At 32.3% G+C, this 27,109-nt stretch overlaps 2 protein-coding genes across 6 annotated transcripts in view; both read right to left on the reverse strand.

Annotated features, from left to right (window-relative positions):
• Nucleotides 1-27,109, reverse strand: part of LOC143048594 (uncharacterized) — a 148,557-nt gene that overhangs the window by 119,476 nt on the left and 1,972 nt on the right. Inside the window, exons 1-2 of one of the 5 annotated variants that reach the window (XM_076222365.1) lie at nucleotides 15,232-15,373; nucleotides 906-958 (exon numbers count right to left, since the gene is read on the reverse strand). Coding sequence is in view for 1 of the 5 variants with exons in the window: in XM_076222368.1 (XP_076078483.1) it covers nucleotides 26,584-26,699 (116 nt within the window). In the remaining 4 variants the exon portion in view is untranslated. Of the gene's footprint in view, nucleotides 1-905; nucleotides 959-15,231; nucleotides 15,392-26,583; nucleotides 26,700-27,109 lie in introns of those variants that run through there. The other 4 variants (XM_076222369.1, XM_076222367.1, XM_076222368.1 and 1 more) reach the window with 4 other exon arrangements.
• Nucleotides 17,274-24,702, reverse strand: LOC143048595 (uncharacterized). The gene is made up of 4 exons (XM_076222371.1): nucleotides 24,635-24,702; nucleotides 20,616-20,651; nucleotides 18,352-18,498; nucleotides 17,274-17,564 (listed from the first exon to the last, which is right to left on the reverse strand). The coding sequence occupies exons 1-4, from the start codon at nucleotides 24,674-24,676 to the stop codon at nucleotides 17,400-17,402; spliced, it is 390 nt and encodes a 129-aa protein (XP_076078486.1). The 5' UTR covers nucleotides 24,677-24,702; the 3' UTR covers nucleotides 17,274-17,399.

Consider the following 27,109-nt stretch of genomic DNA (forward strand, 5'->3'; position numbering starts at 1 on the left):
AGTTCAGAGATAATGGACGTCATACTAAACTCCGAATTATACTCAAGAAACTAAAATTAATAGTAGTTATCGTATAAGGATGTTGTTCATTAAGTGTTTCTCATTTCTTGGTTTTTCTGTTTGAATGGTTTTACACTAGTCATTTTGGGGGCTTTTTAAGAGGCTGTCCAAGTAAATATCAGGCAAATCCTATGATATGGGTGGCACAACATATTTTTTTCCCACTGAATTTTTTATTCCGATGCAATGTTTATATCATACAAAGGATATATATGTCAAAGATATTTTTGAATCAACAGTGGATGGCTCAGAAAATGAAAGTTCACTAACAACGCAACAAAATTTTGTACAAAATGAAGAGTTATCTCCCCTTTTCAATGAATTTTCAGTGCTTTCTCTGTATTTGTTTTCTCTTTATTTGTTGCAGGTAAAAAAAAAACACAATTTAAGTTTGAAAAAGAATGAATTTGTGATCTAAAATAGATGAAAAAATTTTGAAAACAAAATATGTCATGTGCCATCCACTGCTTGGTTTTCCATGGACACCCTCTTAATGCTTGCTGTTCGGTGTATGCCAATTACAAGACTCTATGTTGAAGACTGTACTTTGACCTATACTGGTTTACGTTTACAAATTGTGACTTGGATGTAGTTTTCGTATTGGCACTCATACCACATCTTCTTATAAATAACTAATTAAAAAACAAATTTTTCATTTAATACAGTACGCTTACTGCTAGAATCATCACATTTAGACAAAATTTGTCCAATAAGGGAAAAGAACTGGAAAAGCAATATATTCCACACCAATGAGAACATTTCAATCAGTTGTCTTAATTACATTTCTTTACATGGGCAATGCTAAACAAGATCATTTCAACATCTTTTAAACTAATTTAACTTACCAGCAAAAAATGGCCATATTGAGTCTAATGCTGATGCAAAATCAATTGCTGTCCTAAAACAGTAACGAATACATTGTAAAATTTGGAAATTAGTATGGCGTTCATTATCACTGAACTAGTATATATTTGTTTAGGGGCCAGTTGAAGGACGCCTCCGGGTGCGGGAATTTCTCGCTACATTGAAGACCTGTTGGTGACCTTCTGCTGTTGTTTTTTTCTATGGTCGGGTTGTTGTCTCTTTGGTACATTCCTCATTTCCATTCTCAATTTTATTAAATTAAGGATACATGCATGTAACATGTTAATTAATTTCTAACACAAAACATAAAGTCATTTATAAGTGACATGATCATGATGATTGAAAAATGATTCTGACATAAAATTCTGTTGCTTCGTATGTCAATGATGTACACCCCATTTCACCTATTATTTACATAACATTTTCTATATCAAAGTAGAGGATCCTAGGGCCTGAATCCCTCACTTGTAATTAAAATGAGTGTACAGTATATTTTGTGTCACTTAAAAGATTTATTAGAACGGCAGATTCATCGGAGAAGATTTTTTAAAAAGCTTCTATATTCTGTTGACAATAGGCAATGATAGGAAGAAAGAACAGCAAATACATGAGGAACAACCTATTGTTAATAGATTGACAATACAATAGTTGTAAAAGTATAAAAGCATATACAAATAAATGTTGTGTTATATCAATTTATAAAATATTAGATTTGGTTTGATTGCCAATGAGACAAATATCAACTTTTCATTGACAATGGCTAGCAAAGATGGCCAATCTCTCATGATCGTCATACATCAACCGTTAATCAGACAGACAAAGTGAAATAAACTTCCTTGACTGTCCTTCAATGTCATGTCAGGGTTATGATCCATCAATTTCATTATGATCTTCCCATGACCTTGGAAAGCAGCACAATGAAGTGGTGTCCACTGTGTACCCTTATTGCACAAGTTTATGTTGGCTCTAAAACTAAATTTTGTTATAGATTGAATGTCTGTTATCAATAGATTTTTGTCAGAAGATACTAAAGTTGAATTCAACATTTTGATTGCAACAGGCGATACACGTATTAATAAATAAACGTCTCTTTGATACTATTTACACCACTAGGTCGATGCCACGGCTTGTGCACGTTTCGTCCCCGAGTTATCACTAGCCTAGTAGTCAACACCGAATGTTGACATGAATATCAATAATGAGATCATTTTTATAAATTTCGAAAAACTAAGGGTTTTCTTATCCCAGGCATAGATTACCTTAGCCGTATTTGGAACAAGTTTTTGGGACTTTTGATCCTCAATGCTCTTGAACTTTTTACTTGTTTGGCTTAATAAATATTTTGATATGAGCGTCACTGATGAGTCTTATGTAGACGAAACGAGCGTCTGGCGTACTAAATTATAATCCTGGTACCTTTGATAACTCTTAATATTATATGTAATGTGATATGACTATTGTTTCTCCCTTTTCTATATATATTTTCTTCGAATATTACATCAACCCGTTTTAGAGCATTGTAAACGGTATATTTTCTATCTAATTTTGTACGATGAATGTTTAATTATTTTGAGAACAAATGTTATTTTGCGGGTGGCAAACAAATTCTCTCGCACACGTAATATTCCATATATCGTCAGGTTATCGGCATTCTTATGGCCGGGACTTAGTGTGCACGACTTATTGGGCACCTGCTTTTGTATTGTTATGAGTTACAATTTATGACGAAAATAAGCAAAGACCCTCTGGTGACTCTGATTCAAAAATTTAATAACACTTTTAGATGTTTAGATGATATATTGACTCAATAACTACGACATCAGTATGCACAATTATGAATTATCCTACCGAACTGACTTTATATAAAGATGATACTAACAATGAACACCACCCTTTCCTGGATTATGATATCTATATCGTTAACGGGAAGCTTAAGGTAGATAGGGTGTCTTCCTCCATTTTGGATTTTGAAATACTAGAAAACGAGGTCTAATTCTTTGATGAAATGTGCAAATTTTTATAGTAGCAGGTAATTCATGTGTAAGAATTTTCATTATAATATAGAAAATGCCATGTTTGATCATATTTATGATTGTATTTTACAACAATAAGAAATTTTTTGTTTGATTCATTTTTTTCGTACTTTGTCAAATAAGGGGAGGCAACTCAAATGCAAGGGCAGATAATTCAGATAGTGTTACTTTTACAATAGAATGTGTTAGGAATTTACCCATTTTTACACGTAGCAAGAAAACGAGTCCGGTGACCCCATTTTTTCTTTTTCTTATCTGAAAGCATAATATTGGAGCTATCTTCTCATATTTTATCTCAAAATTCTATGGTGTGGTTTGCGTTTTATGGCGGAAAAATGGGTTTTCCATGCATAATCTATACAAAATCTTGACAATTTTGCACAACCTGTAGTGTGAAAATAAGTCCGGTGACCCATTCTTTTTATTAATGTTTTTAAACAAGCAGGATATGAACTACATTTTGGCAAATTATTAAAAGATTCTATGGATTATAATTTAGACACCCCATCTACCTTAATACCAAAATACGATAAAAGAGATGATTTTCATTTCCTATTGTTAATTATCCATTGTTAGATGGTGACGTTCCTTTGTCACCATCTTATGGTGTTTGTATATCTCAACTCGTTCGAGAGAAATCTCTGTATTACTGAAAAGTTATTACACTAGGGTATTTCGATATCACAAACTAGTCTACATTAGTGATGAGTAGTATGTTGATCGGAGCTCGATACGCTTGGTATGTTGGAGCCTCTGGCCTTTGTTAGTGTTCATTTATATGTTTTGGAGTTTACTGTGACGTCCATTTTCACTGAACTGTGCCAGTCCTTACCTCGTCAGTTTTTGTCTTAATATGATATTTAATCCGGAGAATATGGTAATGATGATAGATATTATTTGATTGTCTAAATTATGTTTAATTACAACTTTTATATACTTGAGATAATTTGCATGTGTAATTGTTGAAAAACCCTACATTGATAAAAGCTGACTGACGACCTATGTCGTGTATTGTTTCAAAGTATTATGTTGAAACACTATAAATCAAACACTGCTTATCAAATTTTCCGAAATCAATCCATTATATTATGCATTGGTCTTTTTTAAATCGTGGACAACAGAAGTTATTTTTGTAAATCTCTGATAAACAACTTCTCTTATATATACATACAATAATGTTCCATACAGTAGGTATATACTAAACCCTTTTCCGTTAATATTTCCTTGCGACCCGTCAGATACTGACAATATCAAATCAGATAGTGAAATACGCTGCATGTAACCTTTTTATTGTAAGATCATTACGAAAAGAAGTGTTACATTTTTTAAATTTTATTTGCTTTGTTTATCTGTACATGTACTAAAATGTTTCAATTTTAACCCGCCAGGGTTTCATGTTTTGCAATAAAGATTGTTTATATGATAAGTTTCCCTTTTTAACTTGGCTGTGTCTGTCGACACATAGATGTAATAATCGAAACAATCTATGATTAAAGGGAGATAACACTTTCTACTCGTCTATATTACAAATATTCGTAATAGGCTAAAATTACTTGTTTAAGGTAGATCGGGTGTTTAAATTTTCGCGCCTTCTGCGCATAAAGTTGCGCATTGATATCGTAAGTCATGTACATTGTCGTAATTTGCCATAACAATAACATTTGATCATTAAATTATTTTTTTTAATTTAAATACATTGAGAATGAGTTAAATAACTATTAACTGCAATTTCAAAACTTATTAAAGGCTATTGCAATAATTGGCATTGTCGAAATTGTACTTCCGTTCTAAAAATATGGAGCATGTTCTTGACGTCGGAGAAGACTGAAAAGAGAATAACTCATAATAATCGAACACGTGAACTGCTTTTCATGAATACTGTAATGCAGATCAAAATTATAGATAACGATCTTCATTTTGGTAGCTTTTGAAGCAGTTTCACCCTTGTCTTACGTTAGAAAATGTCCGGCGAATATGCGAAAGATGGATGTAAACAAATCACGAAAAGGGGGAAAACTGATACATTGTAAGTAACTTCAAGTACTAATCAATTGAATATAAATGTCCAAAGAGCGATTCACGACCCCTGAAAATAATTTGTTAGCTTAAAATTAGAGGAAGTAATTTCAAAACAATATCCGTGGCGAACAACAAAACAATGCCCCCCCCCCCTCTTTTTTAGGCTGAAATATACATGTAATTATAGGCAATGCATAGGCATAGCTCATGGTACTTCTATCATTCATGTAATTGATTTGAAAATGTGTGGGCCTAAGAGTTCAGGTGTGTATAGGTCATCTGCATAGGGGTCATATCATTTTGGTGTCTGGGAGAAAAAGGTCATGAAAGTAGGAGATTGATATAATATTAGTCCGAGATTACTCTGAGATGTGGGACGGCCCCAGCTTTTCTGGCAAAACAGCTGTTGGACGTCAGAGTAATCTCAGACTAATATAATATATGCAAACACAATTTTCTTGTTGTAAACCTAGAATATTTGAATGCGAATGCTGGTGATTTTGTTATTAAGCATGCACACTTAAAATTTAGAACATTTCCTGTCTAGACTGTTTAACTTATTTTTAAAAAATGAATCATTTCACAAAACTAACTTTCTTACTGATGCATGATGGTGTGGATGGAGTGTCCTTCATTTCTTTCTTATCTAATTCTTTATACCATTTATCTCTATTAACAATTAAACTTTTTATTCTTCATTTTTCTTTATTTCTTATAATTTAACACCCCATTATCCTTTATTGTTATGTCTATTTTCTTTATTTACAAATGTATTGTGCATATAACATGCATTTATTATTATTCTATATTCTTTAAAACTTTTCCTGATCCTCCTATAATGTATTTCATCCTACAGAACCTTCATGAGAGAAAAACAAAACTTTTACTACCTAACAGCAAAACCGGTCTTGTAATATAATAAAAGGATTGTTTTTTTTTTATTTTAAAAGCTTATTAGGCCTCTGTTCATCATATTGCTGTTAACTGATCAGCACAGTTATTTCGTACCGAGTGCATTTTTTAACATGTTAAAGACAATAAATGAAAACTTTTTAAAATTGCACCTACATGTACATTATATGTACAGTGGGTGTTAAATTCTCTTGACAGCTTCAGACATACTAATTTTTAACCTTTTTCCAGCTGGTCCATTCATGACCAAAAGTTTTTTTTACAGTGTACATGTAATTTCAACCTCTTTAAATACAAAATGTACTTCCTCTTTAAGGCATAATTTTTTTAAGGTGTATGAACAAAAATGGCAAGATATGTAAAGTTCACACTAGAGTCTATATTTGTAAACAAAGTAAAATCAAAGGATAATAACTATGTTCCTATCTAATAGGATAGAAGAACTTAACAGAATTTAACCAACTTACATGTAGTGTGACCAGAGCTTACTAAATTAAAAGCTGTGAACCAGGTTTCAGGGCGATAAGATATATATATCATAGACAAAATTACTACTTTTATATTCAACTTTGGAAAGTGAAGAATTTTAACTATCAAGATTTTTTGGGGCTTTCAACATATCAACATTTAAATATTAAATATATTTTAAATGGCCTAATATTAAAGCGTTCCCATATGTTGTACCATTACACCACGTGCACTGTCTCAAGTTTATGGGGAAGGTTTGGCACCTTCAAATATTAACCCCACCACATTCTGTATGTCCCTGTCCCAAGTCATGAACCTGTAATTCAGTGGTTGTCTTTTGTTGCTGTGTCACATTAGCAATCAATTATCATACCACATCTTCCTTTTATATTGAAACACAAAAATTGACACATAAAATTCTGTCAGATAGAAAGTCAGAATGTGACTTATGGATAAAAACTTAGCAGAATCTCAGCTCACACTTATCATATGTCATCACAATAATGGTTAACATTTAAGCACAATAATAAAATGTTCGTCATGATTGTATTCACTTTGCAGCAGAATAAATAAAAAATTGACAAAGATAGACATTTAACTGTACCTGTTTACTACAGTATACATGTAGCTCACTGTTCATGGATAGAATTAATAAAGTCAACAAGGTATATTAATTAAAATCAGGCCATGCTAAAAAATAAATTCAAACTGACAAATAGTCAGGATAGTTCTTGTATCAGCTGTCTTGTACAATTTTTTTACCTTAATTAGTTAAATGTTATTTGGTACGACAATTTCTTCTTTAGACAATGAATGTACTTATAACTTGAAAAAAGATAGCCAATTTGAGCAGGTACATGTAGCATTAAACAGAGAAATTGTGGCAAACCAGTTAAAAAGGGCATTTGGATGGAGAGTTGTCTCATGGGCAGTCATACCACATCTCCTTATATCTATTATACAGGATTCATAAGAATTTAAAAAATATATACAAACATACATGATGGGAAGTGAAAGTTAGTGCTTCCTGGGGTTAGAATTCCTTTTTTTTTTGACAACCAGTGCTTTTGAATGGGCACATATGGTTGAAACACCCCTGCGGAAAAAATTTAACAATATCATCTGTAACATTTGATCTGCCTGATGATATTTCATCCGGATAGAATTTTGCTTATCATAACCATCTATCCATGCAAGACAAGCCATGTTTGTTAAAGTGTAAAAAAGAGAATGAAATGTATTGAGACTACCTTAAGATTATGGTAATCAATGGTGGAATCACTAAAATTAGAAACTAAAAAAAAAGAAGTGAAGTTGCATATATATATATATATATATATATATATATATATATATATATATATATATATATATATATATATATATATATATATATATATATATATATATATATATATATATATATATATATATATATATTATACTTCACATATCTGATGTATATATATATATATGGATACATCTGTTGTAGGGTTGTCACTGACTCAGACGTACTTATGAATATAATTATTTTCTGTGACTGTATCTTACATTAATTTGTAGGATCCTTTACTATAGATAATTTAGCTGATCTGTAACAATAACATCTTCATGCCTTATATATCATGTACTGTAGTACGCCGCTAGATTAAAACTGACGTGGAAAGGTAACACATGCCCACCGAAAGCTCTTTTTTGAGAGCCCAGGTGGTCGTGTGGTCTAGCGGGACGGCTGCAGTGCAGGCGATTTGGTGTCACGATATCACAGTAGCATGGGTTCGAATCCCGGCGAGGGAAGAACAAAAGATTTGCGAAAGCAAATTTACAGATCTAACATTGTTGGGTTGATGTTTAGACGAGTTGTATATATATATATATATATATATATATATATATATATATACATCAGATATGTGAAGTATAACAAATGACAATTGTAGAAATGGTTTTGTCCATGCTTTAATAAGGCCGTTAGTTTTCTTGTTTGAATTGTTTTACATTTTAATTTCGAGGCCTTTAATAGCTGACAATGCAGTATGGGCTTTGCTCATTGTTAAAGGCCTTACAGTGACCTATAGTTGTTAATTTCTGTGTCATTTTGGTCTCTTGTGGAGAGTTGTCTAATTGGCAATCAAACCACATCTTCTTTTTTATATGCCCGTTTACGGGACATATTATGGTATACTGTTGTCTGTCCGTCAGTCGTCCACTTGTCATACAATAACTCAAAAACGCTTCATCAGTTTGTATGCAACTTTGGTGAATCGAATTAATATATATCTATTGACGTGAGCTCTCTTTTGATTTTCATAAATTTTAGATTTTAGGTTCCAAGTTATGGGGTTTTATTCATTAAATAATTGTGATTTTCCAGTTTTTGTATAATAATTCAAAAATGCTTTGAGCTGTTTTCATGCAACTTTGTAGAATTGTTGTTTCTGAGTAATGATATTTTATTCATAAAAAGGGGGGATTTCCTAGTTTTCAGAAAAGTGCTGACTGAAGGATACATATCCAAACTTATCCAGTGTACTGAAGTCTGTTGCTGTTACTCAAGAAATAAATTTGTCACAGAAGATTATCATTTTTTCTATATCGAAACTTAAGTCCCCCTTTTTGATGTTGTTGAAGGAGTAATAAAGAATGTTCAGAATTCATCTACTAATTGTATAAGAAACTGGATAAGTGCACTGTAACACCTGGAATTACCCACAAATTGCAGTACACAATCTGGAATAAGATGGTTGTCTTCGGTTTTGACAATGCGTCCACTTTTCCCCGTAAAAGGACAATTACCTAAAAATTATTTTATAAAAATACTATACAAGTTCTAGCTTCTCATGTACAAAATATCAATTATTGACCTTGGGTTCAGAGGTCAAGTCACACTGCAGTCCTTATAGCACATGACCTACCCTCTTTTGATTTTACACGTACTTAACAAACTTCATATTCATCTGTATAATAATGAAAACAAAATTTTTAACATCCAATCAATCATGCATACTTGAAATGTCAATTATTTAACATTGAAGCCAAAGGTCAAGGCTAAATTGCTAGCTTTTCTGATGGTATACAACAAGCTGTCCCATGGTTTTACAAAAACATACAATACATCATCGATTTATCTCAAAAGACAAAAATATTACGGCTGCGACAATTAACTACAAGTTCATAATATAACACACATATGTTTCAATAATTTGACCTTGAGGTCAAAGGTCATGTAAAAAATGCGGGCTTGGTGGTACACAACTCACCCTCTTAATATTAAACACTAACATACCAAATACCATTGATGTATCTAAAGAAACAAATCAAAATCTGAATAAGAAAAAAATAAAATTTTCAAATTTATTCAATTCATGAATTTAAAGTTAACTCCCTTTTTTTATCTATTTTCTTGTCAAAATTAGCTTGTATCTTTCTTATACGGACGGTGACCTACCATTTTTTTTTATCTTAACTTTTAAATTAATGTTTGGACAATTCAAAAACACAAAATAAGAAAATTCTATGGATAAGAAATGCAACTTTTGATTCAAATAATGTATCAAATAACGTTTTTTCCTTCATAGTCTATACGAAATCTGTGTCAAAATGTCCATTTTGCCTTAAATTTTCAAATCAAAATTTTGAGCTTGGAACACTGGTGACCCCACTTTTTTATTTGATAATTTCAAAGTATATATCAATAATAAGTTTTCCTCAAAAAATATAAAAAATCTATGGATAAAAAATTAGACCCCCCATCTACCTTAAGTAATATTACCTATCCAAATAATATTACACAAATAAATAATCGCCTGGACTGTTATAAGATAGACGACCGTTTCTCGAAAACAACACTCTGAGATCAACCTTTCTTCTTTATAATCGCTATTTTACAAAACTTTTGTTTGATCTTGCTCACTGATAATTTCCTTTTCTCAGCGGAGTCGAGGGATATGAAAATTATTGCTAGAAACTAAGGTTGCCATTAGCGTTGCTTATGCAATTGATAACGTCGTCATAGGTAAAATAGCGATAAGCAGATTATCATCGGTCATCTCTACTCGATTGCTTTGCTTTGCTCCGCTGAGCGTTGTGAGGTGGATATGTACCGCAGACTCTGACTTTGGATTGTGATTAAACATTTGACGCTGCAAAGATTTCTGACACAAATGGATGTAGTCAGAGAACCGAAAATTTTGAAATTATACTTTGACCTTTTATGGTCCATTATCCAAAATATAAATATCCGGTCAGATGCAGCATATCCAAGTACATCAAGAGTTTATTTATCTATTGGCAAAATTAGTTTTGAAGAGGGGTTCGCTACATCAATTTTATATATAATATTTGTATAAATTAATTTGCAGACTGCTATATATATTAATCCATAAAATGACTGAATAAAACCTAACGATAAATCTAACGGGTCGATGGATCATATACTTATGATACAGTACATTACAAAATATAATATATAACCAATCTAAAAGTGTACAACATGACCAAAATATAACTATAAAATGACCAAATCTTAAATATTTCGGATAACGAATATCCTTCATCAGTATGATCACGATGTAAAATGAATCATTTTAATCTATTCTGATTATAATACATGACAACCTTGAAATTTATATAGTAAAACAGTTAAGAAATAATTCATGGGGGCTCGAATATATCGGGATTTTACCATGGGTTAACCCTTTATGACAAATATTTTACTCTGACCGATAGCGAGGGGGAAAACATCGGCATAAAGTGAAAATTCACGATATATTCAAGCCCCATGAGTTATTTTGATTCTAATTGGACAAATACGACAATTGTTTTGTACATCAATAATGTGGTTATTTTTATAAATTTCATGTTTACAAAACTTTGGATTTTTCGAAAAACTAAGGTTTTTTTTATCCCAGGCATAGATTACTTTAGCCGTATTTGGCACAACTTTTTGGAATTTTGGATCCTCAATGCTCTTCAACTTTGTACTTGTTTGGCTTTATAAATATTTTGATTTGAGCGTCACTTATGAGTCTTTTGTAGACGAAACGCGCGTCTGGCGTACAGAATTATAATCCTGTTATCTTTAATAACAATTGGAACGAAGCGCTCTAGGTGAAGGCATTATTATCCGTTTCCATAAATAAACAAACTATTAAATTAACGTAAAAGAACAGAGCAAACTGAAAACGTTACATTCTTAAACCATTTAAAATGACATATGTAGATAGGTTTGGATGAATTTGAATGATAATTTTACTTAAATGTCTTATATGTTTACAAAACACGGGTTTGTACTCAAAGAATTTTGAAGGACGTCAAGTTAGAATTTTAAACGAACATCATATAGACGCTTGTATAATTTTAAAATTTCAAAACAACAATACAATGATACGTCTTTATTAAAAATAATAATTTGCAATATGAAGTGGCACAAAGGTTACAACAACTGCATGGAGATTCATTCAGAAGAAACAACACTGACCAATCTAAACTGGTATAACATTCAAATTTGACAACGATAGAGTAATTAAAACAGAGGCTGCCAATTTCAACATCCCAAAAAAAAACAGCAGTTCGTTAATGATTTGAAACTAAGGTTGAATAATTGAACGTCACTGCATACTTGTGTATCTTTCCCAAATGAATAGAAACCTGCAGTTTAAACACACATAATTTTAAAAAAAAATCCATAAAACTGTAAGAGTCCAGTAGGGAACCGGAGTTACTGGAAACAAGTGATAGCCGGGAAAGGAGTAATGGCAGCAGAAAAATGAGTGATGTTTGGGAAAATGAGTGACTCTTTCTATGTTTTTTTTTCATTCACACCCTCTGAGGCAACTGTCCTTATCTTTCTTATCAAAAACCTTTCCCGCATAATTCTGATGGCCCTTAACCATCCCTCGTTATGATGGTTAGGTTTTTGGGAGCAGCTTGAACGTGCACAGGTGATCTCAAACGACGACTTTCGGGAAGGTCGAGCTTGCAGGTGTATTCGTTCCGCTGGTCATTTATTGTTTTTTTTTTAATATTAAATTATAAGTTATTAAACAAATACACAAAATTAAAACGTTATTTTGTTTTGTGAATTTTAATGATCAATTCTGTTATTTAAACAATGTTAAGAAGCATGCGAATTATAGTGTGTCTTTCTATGTTGTGATGTTATACTATTGTTTCAGAAAAAGGGAGAAGGTTTGGTACCATTAAAACGTTTAATCCCTTTGCAATTGTTTGCACTTGTCCAAAGTCAAAAATCTGATGTTCATTGGTTGTCGTCTGTTTATGTGGTTCATAAGTGTTTCTGGTTTCGGTTTTTATTCAGATCAGACCGTTGGTTTTGGCGTTGGTATAGTTTTACACTTGAAATATTTGGGATTCTTTATAGCTTGCTGTTCGGTGTGAGCAAATAACTAATTAGTGAAGGCCGTTCATTAGCCTATAATGGTTTACGTTTATAAATTGTTACTTTGATTGGGAGTTGTCTCATTGGCACTCATACCACATCTTCATATATCTAAATAAAAAAGCAATCCTACATGTATAAACCAAAAACGCCATAATTCACCACACATTTGTTTTTAAATCTAAGTTTGCCAAAATAAAATTTAAAAATAATTATAAAATAGAATTATATTTGTTTTCATTTATTTTTCATTCAAATAAGAATGTGCAACCTTTATTTACTTAGTTTTACTTGAGAAAAAAAGTACTTATTGCCGGCGTGTCTTTCTTTATTAACTTCAATTGTGATTTAGTCTATGGTAAGATTTTGTGTTGCACATTTTTAATTCGGAAATCAATCTCACAAATCAGTATGGCAAACGCATATATAGATATTCAAATTATCCACAATGGGTACTAGTTTAGAGTTAATCAAGACTAGATGATAAAATATACATGACATCCACAACATAGAAATACATTTCTAGCCACAGTATAAAACAGATAAGTGGCTGCCAAAATTATTCAGTAAATTTATTTATACCACAGTGAAAAGTGTTTTTTTATTACTATAAATAAAGTAAACTGATTGCCTCATTTGTGTGTAAAACATGAAATAAAATTAATGTAGAAGCTTGTTATATAATCATGTTACATACTTTTATTCGTTTCTGTTCATTAAATGAATTCTTTGCAATTAAAGCAAACATGTTACAGCAATAAGTCGTAGATGAAATGTTGTTTTATTGGCAATCATACCACATTTTATTATATTTATATGTTTATTATTAGAAACAAAAATTTCACGGAACTTATTGGCATGAATATAATGTATCAGTATATGCATCTAGACATGGAAGAGGCCGGTAAAATGTGTGCAATGTCTCATAAAATTCATATTTTTGATTATCCCAAATGGGTAGGAAGGTAGTCCTACCATATCCGAAGCACCCCTGGTATTTTATTGAAAGTATTTAACACCAACAGAATTGTCTAAACGGCACTTGTATCATATACTCTGGGTCTCGTGATTTTTATTTTTTTTTTACATTCCTTCATCTTGTTCATCTAAAATATACTGCTTAAATACAAAAAATGTAAAAGAAAAAATTATTGGCATAAATAAACTCATCATAGATACCAGGACTAAATTTAGTATATACGCCAGACCAGTGACGCTCGAATCCAAAAAAGTTAAAAAGGCCAAATAAAGTACGGAGTTGAAGAGCATTGAGGACCAAAATTCTTAAAAGTTTTGCCAATACAGCTAAGGTAATCTATGCCTGAGGTAGAAAAGCCTTAGTATTTTCTAAAATACCAGTTGCATATTTAAAAAGTAAAAGAAAAAAAATACTGAATTCCAAAGAAAAATTCAAAACGGAAAGTCCCTAATCAAATGGCAAAATCTAAAACTCAAACACATCCAACGAATAGAGAACAACTGTCATATTTCTGACTTGGTAAAGGCATTTTCTTAAGTAGAAAATGGTGGAAAGAACCTGAGTAATAGACATTAAATGCAAATAACAAAAGCTGATCTGAAATATTCTATCTTATATACCTTATATACCGTGTACTGTGTTATGGAGCTAGATAAAACCTTACGAGTAAAGTTAACACTTGGCCACCGAACGCTTTATTATTGCAGAGCCTATAGGTGGTCGAGTGGTCTCTCGCGTCGGGCATAGTGCAATGTGAATTCTCTCACATTACACACCACATGAAACACAAAGCGTCGGGCATAGTGCAATGTGAATTCCTTTACATTACACACCACATGAAACACAAAGCGTCGGGCATAGTGCAATGTGAATTATCTTACATTACACACCACATGAAACACAAAGCGTCGGGCATAGTGCAATGTGAATTATCTTACATTACACACCACATGAAACACAAAGCGTCGGGCATAGTGCAATGTGAATTCCTTTACATTACACACAACATGAAACACAAAGCGTCGGGCATAGTGCAATGTGAATTATCTTACATTACACACCACATTAAACACAAAGCATCGGGCATAGTGCAATGTGAATTATCTTACATTACACACCACATGAAACACAAAGCGTCGGGCATAGTGCAATGTGAATTATCTTACATTACACACCACATGAAACACAAAGCGTCGGGCATAGTGCAATGTAAATTATCTTACATTACACACCACATGAAACACAAACAACATGGAAAAAGATTACATTTCTACCTACGCAATACACAAAAAGATATACACTTGTAAAAATATAAAAAAGGAGTAAGGGTCAACCCCTATCAACTAAATATCGAATACTAAATATTACAACTAATGTCCCTTTAAAAATGAAATAAAGATACATTGTCAAGTAAGTGATTAAATCAATCCAAACGTAACTAGAATGCTGTAATTATCATCAACAATTTATGCGTAAAATTAAATGTGTGCACTTACCTACTAGCTGCATGTTTATTTATAATTTGACATAATGATTCATCTAACCACTGTTTTCCATTGACCTACATTTTAACAGAATGAATATCAGTAAATAACTTTGCATGTAGTAGATTTTCTGGAAATACGACTCATGTATACGAACAAGACAAGCGACGACATCAAAAAGCAAAATTTATGCTATTTTTTGTCGACCTTAACCCCTCCTTCTCTAAAAGAAATGAACATCAACATATTGTTTATATATATATAAAGAAAGGGGATAACTAATTAGTTTTAATGTTGAATACTAATTATTTTCGACAGAATACTACGTTTTCAATTATTGTTAAATTTGACAATAATTTAACCGGGCTAATTCTGAGAAGAAAAATGAAAAGGTTTCTGCGGTTCCTTGTGTCTTGCTGCTCGTCAGTGTAAATATGTAATGTTGATTGCCAAAAAATAGTTCATTATCAATTTGTTGAATGTCTGGAAGTACCTATCAGCCACGTTTGCCTATTCTCCAGGACCCAACACCTCTGGCCTTTGCTAGTCTAGTATGTTTTTTTATTTTAGTTTCTTGTGCATAATTCGGAGTTTAGTATGACTTCCTTTATCACTGTACTAGTATACATATTTTTAGGGACAAGCTGAAGGACACCTACGGGTGCGGGAATTCTCGCTACATTGAAGACCCATTGGTGGCCTTCGACTGTTGTCTGCTCTATGGTCGGGTTGTTGTCGCTTTGACACATTCACCATTTCCTTTCTCAATTTTATTATTTACATCGTGTTTCTGCAGTACAGAATAGGACAAACTCTATAATACTCAGTGGCTCATATTTAGGTGTGTGCTTCATCAGGAGTCCTGACCCGATCCTTCATGTTGTAAACTACCGATCTAGTCAGTATTTTTTTTCAGTTCCGATGTCTACTATACGCCACCATTGGTGGTTTTAGAAATAACACCCTACATTTCGCATTGCGAAGTAGTTTTTTATCATGTTTTCGTAAAGCTTTATTTATATTTCCTAACGAAAAATGATATTTAGTTGCAAATACTAGTGGTATCTGATTGTCAGATTCTTGTTTAAAGCGGAGTAACTCTAGTCGTTCGATATTGAGAGCCGATTTACAGTTACGAAGTATCTCATGCTCCTTGTATCCCTTTTGCCTAAGATGGCCTTTGAATTTACAAAATGTATGTTTTGAATACTGCGTGTTGCTGTTGTTTCGGTAGGTGCGAATAGCTTCCCCTTTTATAAATCCGGAGAAGATTGTTGGGTTATGCATAGACGTCCTATCTAAATATTGTAACGTATAAGAAGGTTTGGTGTAGCTTTTATATCAAGGATACCGGTGTTCTTAACATGCGTAATATAAATCCCTTTAATACAACAATATGAAATGTTGTTGATATTTTAAATAGGGAAACACTTGGGAAACAAGATGTTCGGTGCATGAATAAATGCCCCCCCCCCCCATAACCAGAGACATGGAAGATTTTTTTGTTAGGTTCACACGATATACATATACATATATAATAAAGATATGCAACACAAATTATTCTGTCTGAACAGTATAAAATGTTAAAATATGGTAACTATATAAATCCGTGGCCAAGTGTCTGCTTTACGCTGAATTTTCTTTAAACTCCCGTTTTTAATGTGCCCGTGTTGCTCAGTCTTTAATTTTCTATTCAAAATTGTACAGGAGAAAACGTTACTTTAAATCACAATGGCATTATTACTTATTAAAACTAAAGTCTTCTATATTGTTTTATTAATTCCCTGTATACATTTCTAACAGTTGAATAAACTGTGATCAAACACATAAGAGACACTCTTCTATTGTAATTTCACTGCATATCCATTCGGAACATTGCAATCATCATTTCCTAAAATCATTATAAAAACAGGTTCCAACACTTGGGAAACATCGAATTTCAAATGTTGAACATACCGACATTCCGATTGAATACATTTCATACTGAGTTGTTGATTGATCAAATCAATGGCCCTTGATTCGTTTAACAAGAAAAAAAATATAAAAACAATACCATAGTGCTCATGGTTTGCTGTTTAAGTCACAATTCCTAGGACAGATGTAAGTTAAAGAACATTATGGTCATATACATTACAAACATATCATGAACAACAGAAATATATGTTAATAGTTCTCCGATCTCACACGATCTGCATTTCTGCAAAGTAAAGTGACTCAGCAAATTGACAAATACATTTTGCTTTTGTTGCATGTCTGTTATTGTCCCCAGCATGTTCAAGTTTTTCATTCATATAGTCCTGGAGGTAGGCACTAGATAAGTTTAACAGGTAATTAGTTACTGTCTCCTGCAACAACAATATAATAAGTTAAACAAATAAACAGTTCTATATAGCTAAACATGAATATGTTAAACAAATACGCATAAAAGTCATTTAAATGTAAAATAAATGCACGCCCGCAAATATTCAAAATAACTGAATACTGTTGTATATATGTGGAACACATATGCAGTTATCGAATGTCAAAAACCATATTCAGTCACATGTGTAAAATAAATCTCATTTTCGCTCATTTGCTTTTGTACGTACCATTTTGTTTTACTTTGTTAATATAGTATTTTGAATGTTTATATTGAATAGGATTAACGCAAGCTTCACTGTTGTAACCCATATTTTCACATTTTAACCGTATTTGTCACAGTGATTCGGTGGTGCCGCGATGCATCATATTCAGGGGTTCGAATTCGTCTGAGGAAGGAACAAAACATTTTCAGATCGAACATTTCTGCGCTTAATTCGAGACGATGTATGTTATGTTATATGTATCAAAATTATAAAAAAAATTCTAACAAAACTGGTGTACAGAATCTATTTATCAAAATGTATTATCAAACAATTACAATTCGATTAAAGCACGGGACACTAGGCTATGACATATAGTTTTCGTTAGTCGAGTGACGCCTTTTCTCGTAATCTTGACCTCGGTCTATTACACAATTCTGGATGTATGGTGGCATATAGGAGTACCTTGCAAACACACTACATTGGTTTTAGTTTATAGGTAGTGAAGGATGACATCATTGTATATATATAGTAATTACGATATGTTTACTATATATATGTATGTCCATACCTGTACATCACTTGTTACTGAATCCCCAATTGTATTATCTAATAGTGCGTCATCGTCATCGGCATTGTCATTCGTATTAAGAGATACCATTTCACGGTTTTGATTCTCACGGATTCTTTTGTTGTGTAGTTCTGATGCCCAGTGATTCTACAGAAAATAAGTATACGTTTGTCCAGTGCTAAAAATATTTCACAACAAACAGCAGAAATGGGCCAGCCCTCGAAAATCATACCCTACAATTTCTAAATCAGGTTCAATTTGAATAAGAATTTAGAAAGATTTTTTATCGATAATGTCAATATCGAAGTAGCGACTACTGAGCGGATGAAATCCGCGTTGATTGATATTCAACAGCAGGGTTATGAATTCAGTGGGGTAAAGAGTATGCAATACTAACTTTACATATCAATTTAACTATTTGTTTAGACCCTATCCCTTAGGTCATAGACCAGCAATATTGTTCTGAATTTTTCTACCAACAAGCAAGACATGTCTCTTATCAATAAAGGCAACAGTAGTATACCGCTGTTCAAAACTCATAAATCCATGGACAAAAAACAAAATCGGGATAACAAACTAAAACCGAGGGAAACGCATTAACTATAAGAGGAGAACAACGACGTAACACTAAAATGTAACACACATAGACAAAATCCCACGAGAATAACAAATATAACATATATATATAACATCAAAACCAAATACATGAATTTGGGATAGACAAGTATCAACACATTAATGAAAGCAAAATCTTATGAAAAATATTTGTTGAAATTGAAATATCTTAAATAAAGAGTTGACAAAACAGATTTTAATACTTAGGTGAAATGACAATTTAGAATTCATATTAACACAAAATCTTTTGTTTGCGTATAACGATTTGTAATTTCCTTGAACACTAAGCTTACAAATCGACCAAAAACAATCTAAACTTGTCCCTTTAATATGTGTTTGTTATTAAAAGAAATTAGTGTTTATATGCATATACCAGTACATGCATGTATAATTAAAATCGTGTGATTTAATACAAGATAATATAATTTCAATTTGATATAATCTTTATCAAACAATAGATAATGGTTCACCGGAGAGAAATTCATTTTTGGGTTTCTGTCAATGAGACAAGAACCTGACCAAAGTGCAGATCGTCGCAAAAACATATAAATGAACTAGAATAAAAAATCATACGAGACTAACAAAAACAAGACGCTCCTGACAAGCGCAAACATGCGGTGGGTAAAACATGTTTTGTAAGATCTCAACCCTCTCTTTTTACCTCTAGCTAATGCAGAATAAAGAAACATAGCAATATGCACAGTAAAACTCAGTTTAAAAGAAACTAAACGAAATGACAATGGTTCATACTTTAACAAAGAACTACTAGCAGTCACTGATATGCCAGCTCCAGACCTAAATTAAACTGAGTGAAAGATTTTGTCTTCATCGTATGACAATCAAATATAATCCCTACCGCTAGGGGTTTAGTATCATACCATCATAAAATATATGAGCAGAACATAACTCGTATCATACCAGCAACTGGTTTTAGAATAATGTGTTTATTTCCGATGCAAAGACCCCATGAGTGAATCAATATCTATACCAAAATATGCAATCCTAAATGAGCTGCCAACAGTTATGTAACCATATCCCTTCTGAATAAGTCTGTTTAAGGTGAGGTTAGTTTTTAAGGTGAAAGTCGACATATTCGTCGTAAATAATATTACCATACAATATTGGATGTTAAATACCTGAACGTATAAGATGTCTGGATGTTGATTTATATTTACAAATGACATCCTTGTACCACTGATAAAATTTAGTAAGTGTTTTGACTACTTAGTGATATCGAAAACGAAAACCCAGGTGTAATAATTTTTCAGTTATTAAAAAATTAACTAAAAGAGTTTGAACATATATATTTACATTCCGACTTTTTAAATCTTTAAGCAGGTAGTTGAATTTTTTGACGACCATGGGACAAAGTAGTATATAGGGTATAAAAATCAAAACTTTTAACAGACTCAAAATCACCAACATAAGCATGCAATTTATCAAGTACTTCCAAATAATTTTTGACACTCTATAAGTAATTAATTTATTTGAACAATTTATTAGATATAAGTTTGTATTTATTTTACTTGTAAGTAGAATATGTAGTGCAGTAGTTGAATAACGTCTAAAACAAGAAACTAATCTATATTTATAAGTATATGTATGAAACAAAATATTTGTACAGAGACAAAGATATTATAAATACTTACTATACAGGATGTCATGTCATAAAAAAGAAAACAAATCTGATGTTATGTTAAGGAAATATTATATATATGTTGTTGTTGTGGTTATTTGTTATTTGTGTTGGAAGGCGGCTTACTTATGACGTAATTGCCCCTTAATTCATTCCTTAATTCTTTTTAGTATTACATTTTTAGTATAATCTATGTGATTTTAGATTTACTGTATTTTGCATGAACCATTACATAAATATTCCTACTTATATATATTTTTAAAGTAATGGAAAAAGTGACCAAGAATAAAATCAACATGGTAAATACAGAAAAATGCGAAATGTTATGTATACTAAAAAACAGTTGTTTTTATCGGGGAAAATGGGGGAGAGGTATTTCCTTACACAAGATTTTTATAATTTCATCCAAGAACTTCAAATTTCCCAGTCTGAATTTTCATATACAAGCTGCAATATCAAATGATCTGGTGCTATTCGGCAGAGTCTTCCATATTTTTTAATTTTTTTTGAAAAAGTGAGGATTTTTTTCTAATTCTTTTCAGATACTACCATATAAAGTGTTATTCAAATATGATCAGTGATGCAGTACCTTAGCTTTGAATTCAAAGTCGAAATATAATTCAAATTAAACATATGGGCTTCACGTGATTGACGTTTCAACTGAAATTGAAACGTCAGTTTTTTTAACAACGCCTGAATTCAAAATAGACATTTAACCTCGCTATTTTCTGTACTTGCCTATCCCAAGTCAGTAGCCTGTAGTTTAGTGGTTGTCGTTTGTTTATGTGTAACATAATTGATTTTCTTTCCTTTTTGTGCATAAATTAAGCTGTTATAGTTTTCTTGTTTGAATGGTTTACAAATATGTCATTTCGGGTCTTTTTATAGCTGACTTTGCGTTATGGGCTTTGCTCATTGTTGAAGGTCGTACGGTGAACTATATCTGTTTATTTGGAAGGGTAGGCATATCTCATGTGCTCCGAAAGAGTGAGCAGAAGGCTAAACAGATCAAAGTTTTCCAATTAGAATTGACATACATTTAATTTTATCATGCCATGCACTATTTTCGTTTTAGCATATATGTAGACATTATATTTGTGAATATCGAAATACCGAGCGTTTATCTAGACACACCACATTCATAGTAATTAAACAAGAGGCTGTTAGAGAAACAAAAAAAATAATTTATACAGAATAACAAATAAACCATGCTAACCTACCTATCTTAACTTCTTCAAACAATTTACCAAGGAAAATAAAAATAATCCAAAATGTCATTTATCATTAAAAATGTATTTTAAAAATGTTTTAAAAGTTTAGTCATTCCCTTCGTACACAAACGGATGAATTCATCAAAAATGATTAACGACAAAACCTAAATTCTGAAAATTGTTAGTCACAAAACATATCTTAATTTGCCAAAAAAATCTTCAAAGCGTTTTTATGTAAATGACAATGTTTGGCAGTCGCCCATGCCAACGCACGCTCCACCCACCATCAGCTGACCAACAGTCTGTAGCCCGCCCACCCGCCCACCCGGTCGCCCGCCTGCTCGCTCATTAATCGTAACTTAATTCATGGGGCTTTATAAATTCTACATGTTTTACCGTATAAGGTAAAATGTGATATTCCGATTTCAACAAAAAAAATCCACATGTACAAAATGTACATTCAAACAATATATTTGTCCAAAGAAAGTCATGCATATTGTTGAATTTACTTGTTTTAATCTTCGATAGCCAAGAGTTACGATCCACTCCCCTCCTCTCTACCCTTGGCAGGTTAAGCTAAAATTTGTGATAACAATGTTGCACCATCTAACGGTCGATAAAAATCACGCCCATTCCAAATAAACCATATTAATTTTGACCAATAGTAGCACTTAAACTCTCTTAAGTGCGGAGGTAAGAAAACTAGAGGCTCTAAAGAGCCTGTGTCGCTCACCTTGGCATATGTGAATTAAACAAAGGAAGCAGACAGTTCATGAAAAAAATTGTGTTTAGGTGATTGTGATGTGTTTGTACATCTTCCTTTACTGAACATCCTTGCTGCTTACAATTATCTCTATCTATAATGAACTTGTCCGTGTAGTTTCAGTGGAAAATGTTAGTAAAAATTTACAAATTTTATGAAAATTGTTAAAAATTGATTATAAAGGACAATAACTTCTTAGGGGGTCAATTGACCATTTTGGTCATGTTGACTTATTTTTGAGTCTTAAATTGCTGTACATTTTTGCTGTTTACAGTTTATCTCTATCCATAATAATATTCAAGATAATATCCAAAAACAGCAAAATTTCCTTAAAATTACCAATTCAGGGGCAGCAACCCAACAACGGGTTGTCCCATTCATCTTAAAATTTCAGGGCAGATAGATCTTGACCAGATAAACAATTCTACCCCCATGTCAGATTTGCTCTAAATGCTTTGGTTTTTGAGTAATAACCAAAAACTGCATTTAACCTCCATGTTCTATTTTTTGCTGTGGCGGCCATCTTGGTTGGTTGGCCGGGTCAAAAAACACAATTTTTAAACTAGATACATCAATGATGATTGTGGCCAAGTTTGGATTAATTAGGCCTAGTAGTTTCAGAGGAGAAAATTTTTGTAAAAGATCATGGAGATTTACGAAAAATGGTTAAAAATTGACTATAAAGGGCAATAACTCCTAAAGGGGTCAACTGACCATTTTGGTCACGTTGAATTATTTGTTAATGTTACTTTGCTGAACATTATTGCTGTTAACAGTTTATCTCCATCTATAATAATATTCAAGATAATAACCAAAAACAGTAAAATTTCCTTAAAATTACAAATTTAGGGGCAGCAACCCAACAATGGGTTGTCTGATTCATCTGAAAATTTCAAAGCAGATAGATCTTGACCAGATAAACAATTTTACCCCATGTCAGATTTGCTCTAAATGCTTTGGTTTTTGAGTTATAAGCCAAAAAATGCATTTTACCCCTATGTTCTATTTTTAGCCATGGCGGCCATCTTGGTTGGTTGGCCGGGTCAAAAAACACAAATTTTAAACTAGATACATCAATGATGATTGTGGCCAAGTTTGGTTAAATTTGGCCCAGTAGTTTCAGAGGAGAAGATTTTTGTAAAAGTTAACGACGGACGACGGACGCCAAGTGATGAGAAAAACTCACTTGGCCCTTCGGGCCCGGTGAGCTAAAAAGGTAGGGTCTAGAGTCTACAAAGTTGGTGAAGTAGGAAACAAAAAGATACGTTGACATTCCAACATTTTTGCAAGAAACATGCATAATAACTTCTTTTAGTTTATTAAAAACATTTAAATTGTTATTTAATATAATTGTCGTATGTTTTGGGTGTAAAGACAATAAGCACGCAATTGAATACCTACATTTTCTACATTTACATGTGATCATGTTATATGTGGTTTTTGATGTTATGCATTCAGTTACGACGTTACGACTGCATCCTATTAAAAACATCACCTAGTATCTCCGAAATTCTATCTCAATCCGCCAAGGATGGAGAGGAGGGGAGTGTATCGTAATCCTTGGCTAGCAAAGATGAAATTTCGATGTTCCGTATATTTTTGTTCAAATCTGTTTTTCCTCGAAGCATGATTGCACATTTTTAACCGTTGTTATCACGGTTTTTTTTTTTTTTTTGGATTAAATTATAAACTATCGAAATGAAAATTCTAAAGGTAAGTCATTAATTAGAATGTTGTGCTTGAAAGTAATTTAAGGCCTAACGATTTTATTTAAGAAAAATGCGCAGAGCGCAAAAATAGTACAAGACATACAGTATTTATTTTGGAAGGATATGATGTTGTACAGAAACTGCTTCTCTTCGTGTCTTATTTTTTATTTAAATATTGTTTATCTTAATTAGCTGTAATGATAATGTATATAGTTTTCAGTTTGCATAAATGTCAGATTTCTACCTAAATTAAACTTATTTTCTAATATCTTGCTTACTTGTTTACTGTTTTTACCCGTAAATCTCTTTGTCAATTATATATATTTAATCATGTCTCTGCAAAGGATACAGTGAATGAAGCAGTCAATCTGTGCCTTTTATAAGTGACCATGACCTTATTTGGAAGAAGTCTTCTGTTAATCTGCGTTTGATCTCACGTCGCCCCTGTGTTAAAAAAGATTAAATATGAAATGCTATTTTAGATACTACAATACAAACTATTTGACCGATATTTCCTTTTAACAAGTTCCATAAAAATAAGAAAATTCCCGAAGGCCATATATAAACCGTACGTTTGAAATTATCATTTATTTTCCTTATACAAAACCAAATGCTACTATAATGTTTTATTACAAACATATGATCTTATTCTTTTCCTTTCTTTTTCTATAACTCTGTCCTAAGAATAACTTGTTTTTCATTTCGGCAGAGATTTACCACATTTCGTATGAAAGAAAAAAACATTGATACTGCATTTATGTCGTGAATGATAATACCATTCAAATACGCTTGACCTGTAGGTCAAATCATAGATTTTGAAAACAATTTCATGTCCTGTTTAAACATTTTTCATCATTTGACACGCATAGTGTTTTCTTGAAATTCTGACCAGTAAGTTAAAAAATGTGAGAATTTTCGTGTCTGAACCCCTATTATTTATCCTTTACAAAAGACATTTAAAAAATATTCGGAATATTGATGCATCATTTTAATGTTTGCTGTACACCTTTTAGGATAATATGAATGCTACTGGTCGCAGCCGAATTTTAAAATTCTTAATGATGACGGAGGTTGGTATATGATAACAAAATCTGATTTCAGTGTCACAGTGACAACTTATTACCCAATATTCCGAACAGCCACACCCAGCCAACCACAGCAATGCTACAGCATGGATTATTAACAAGATAGAAGTTATCACTGTCTGTTTTTCAAAGTTGCCTACGACCCATATTGCAATTCCAAAAGCCAATGAAGGAAGGGCAATGGTTAATACACAGTATATAACAGGCCACCAGATATTTCTGCAATGCCTTCCCAGTACCAGATGTTTAGAGGAAATTATCTTGATGATATCATTATACAGCTCAGAGCTAACCTGTGAAAAGATTCAAATTTAACATTGGATTAGAAACACTACCAGTTTTGTAAATAGTTATGTATACTTTGCTTTTATTAGTATCGATATAAAAACTACATCCCATTTCACACAAGGAAATGATTCCATACCTTTATATCGTTTATCGTTTATCGTTTAATTTTTAGCACAAATAAATGCTTCTCAAATTTAAGATTTTTAACCAATTTAAAATCATATTCTACCACGTTTTCTTTTATTATTTGAAAACCTCCAATCATGCAATGAATGTCCCTCTTTTTTATTTATTCGACACTGAGGACCAATTTGAAACATAACTTCAAAATGATGTAAGAACTTGTGTAAAAATCTTAGCCATAACAGAAATGTTACCCGAAGTTTGGGTTCTGAAAAAATATTTAAGATTTGCCTACCTTCCTCTTATAGGTATATACACATGGAATATATTAAGTATAAAAATAAGCTGAGGCATGTTTGATACGACAGACATATATAGATGTGCTTACCAACAAACGTATAGACAGACAGAGTGACATCATAAAGGCCTAGCCGACTAATTATCCCGTAACGGACAGATTTCATAGCGAATAACCATAACAATTTGCACAATTTGTGCGGTCAGACACATTATCACATTTTGAACAATAAATTATCTTCACGTCTAGGAGTACATTAAAAACTGTTGATGCAAGACAATGTACCATCAGCACGATTTAAAGTTATTTTAGAAAATGTGCACGGAGACGAAGGTGACTTAAAACAAAATCGTTCGCTACCTTCTTTTTATATGGATAGTCGACATATAATGGATAGAAACAAGTGCATATGCATTCACCTCATGATAATAAAGTACAGGTAGTTGATGACGCATATGTTTCCAATGACCGTCCTCATCAATAGTTTTGTTTTACAAATTTTACCTGCATTGGTGGTATACTAAGTGATTCTGGGACATACTTCCATCTAAAAACAGGTCCTCTACAACTGAAATGACTTTTCTCCTCATGCAGAAGATCCAGGTTCCTATTTCTGTTCACTGTAAGTAAAGAAATATTTATCTTTATACAAACAGGATTCAATCAATTTCATTAGATGTATATATATATATATATATAAAAAAGAAGATGTGGTATGATTGCCAATGAGACAACTGTCCACAAGAGACCAAAATGACACGGACATTAACAACTATAGATCACCGTACGGCCTTCAACAATGAGCAAAGCCCATACCACATAGTCAGCTATAAATTCATTACATAGTATGTGATTGATGTGACTGATAATTTCCTTTCTCAACACAGCACAGTGACATGAAAAATTATCGCTAGAACTTTAGGGCGCACGTGCCTGCATCAATTAAACTAACAATGTCGTCAAGGGTATTATAGCGATCAACAGATTATCATTAGTCTTCAGTCATATACAATTTCGTTAATTTCATTTA

This window comes from Mytilus galloprovincialis, chromosome 10, assembly GCF_965363235.1.
Source record: "Mytilus galloprovincialis chromosome 10, xbMytGall1.hap1.1, whole genome shotgun sequence".
NCBI lineage: Eukaryota > Metazoa > Mollusca > Bivalvia > Mytilida > Mytilidae > Mytilus > Mytilus galloprovincialis.

Excerpts from the sequence above, each read along its gene's own strand:
- LOC143048595 (XM_076222371.1), bottom strand. The coding sequence starts at position 24,676 with ATGGTCACTTATAAAAGGCACAGATTGACTGCTTCATTCACT. Across the intron at positions 18,499-20,615 it reads ATGACATGACATCCTGTATA|AATCACTGGGCATCAGAACT; the intron begins GTAAGTATTTAT and ends TATTTTCTGTAG. Across the intron at positions 17,565-18,351 it reads CAGTAACAAGTGATGTACAG|GAGACAGTAACTAATTACCT; the intron begins GTATGGACATAC and ends TTGTTGTTGCAG.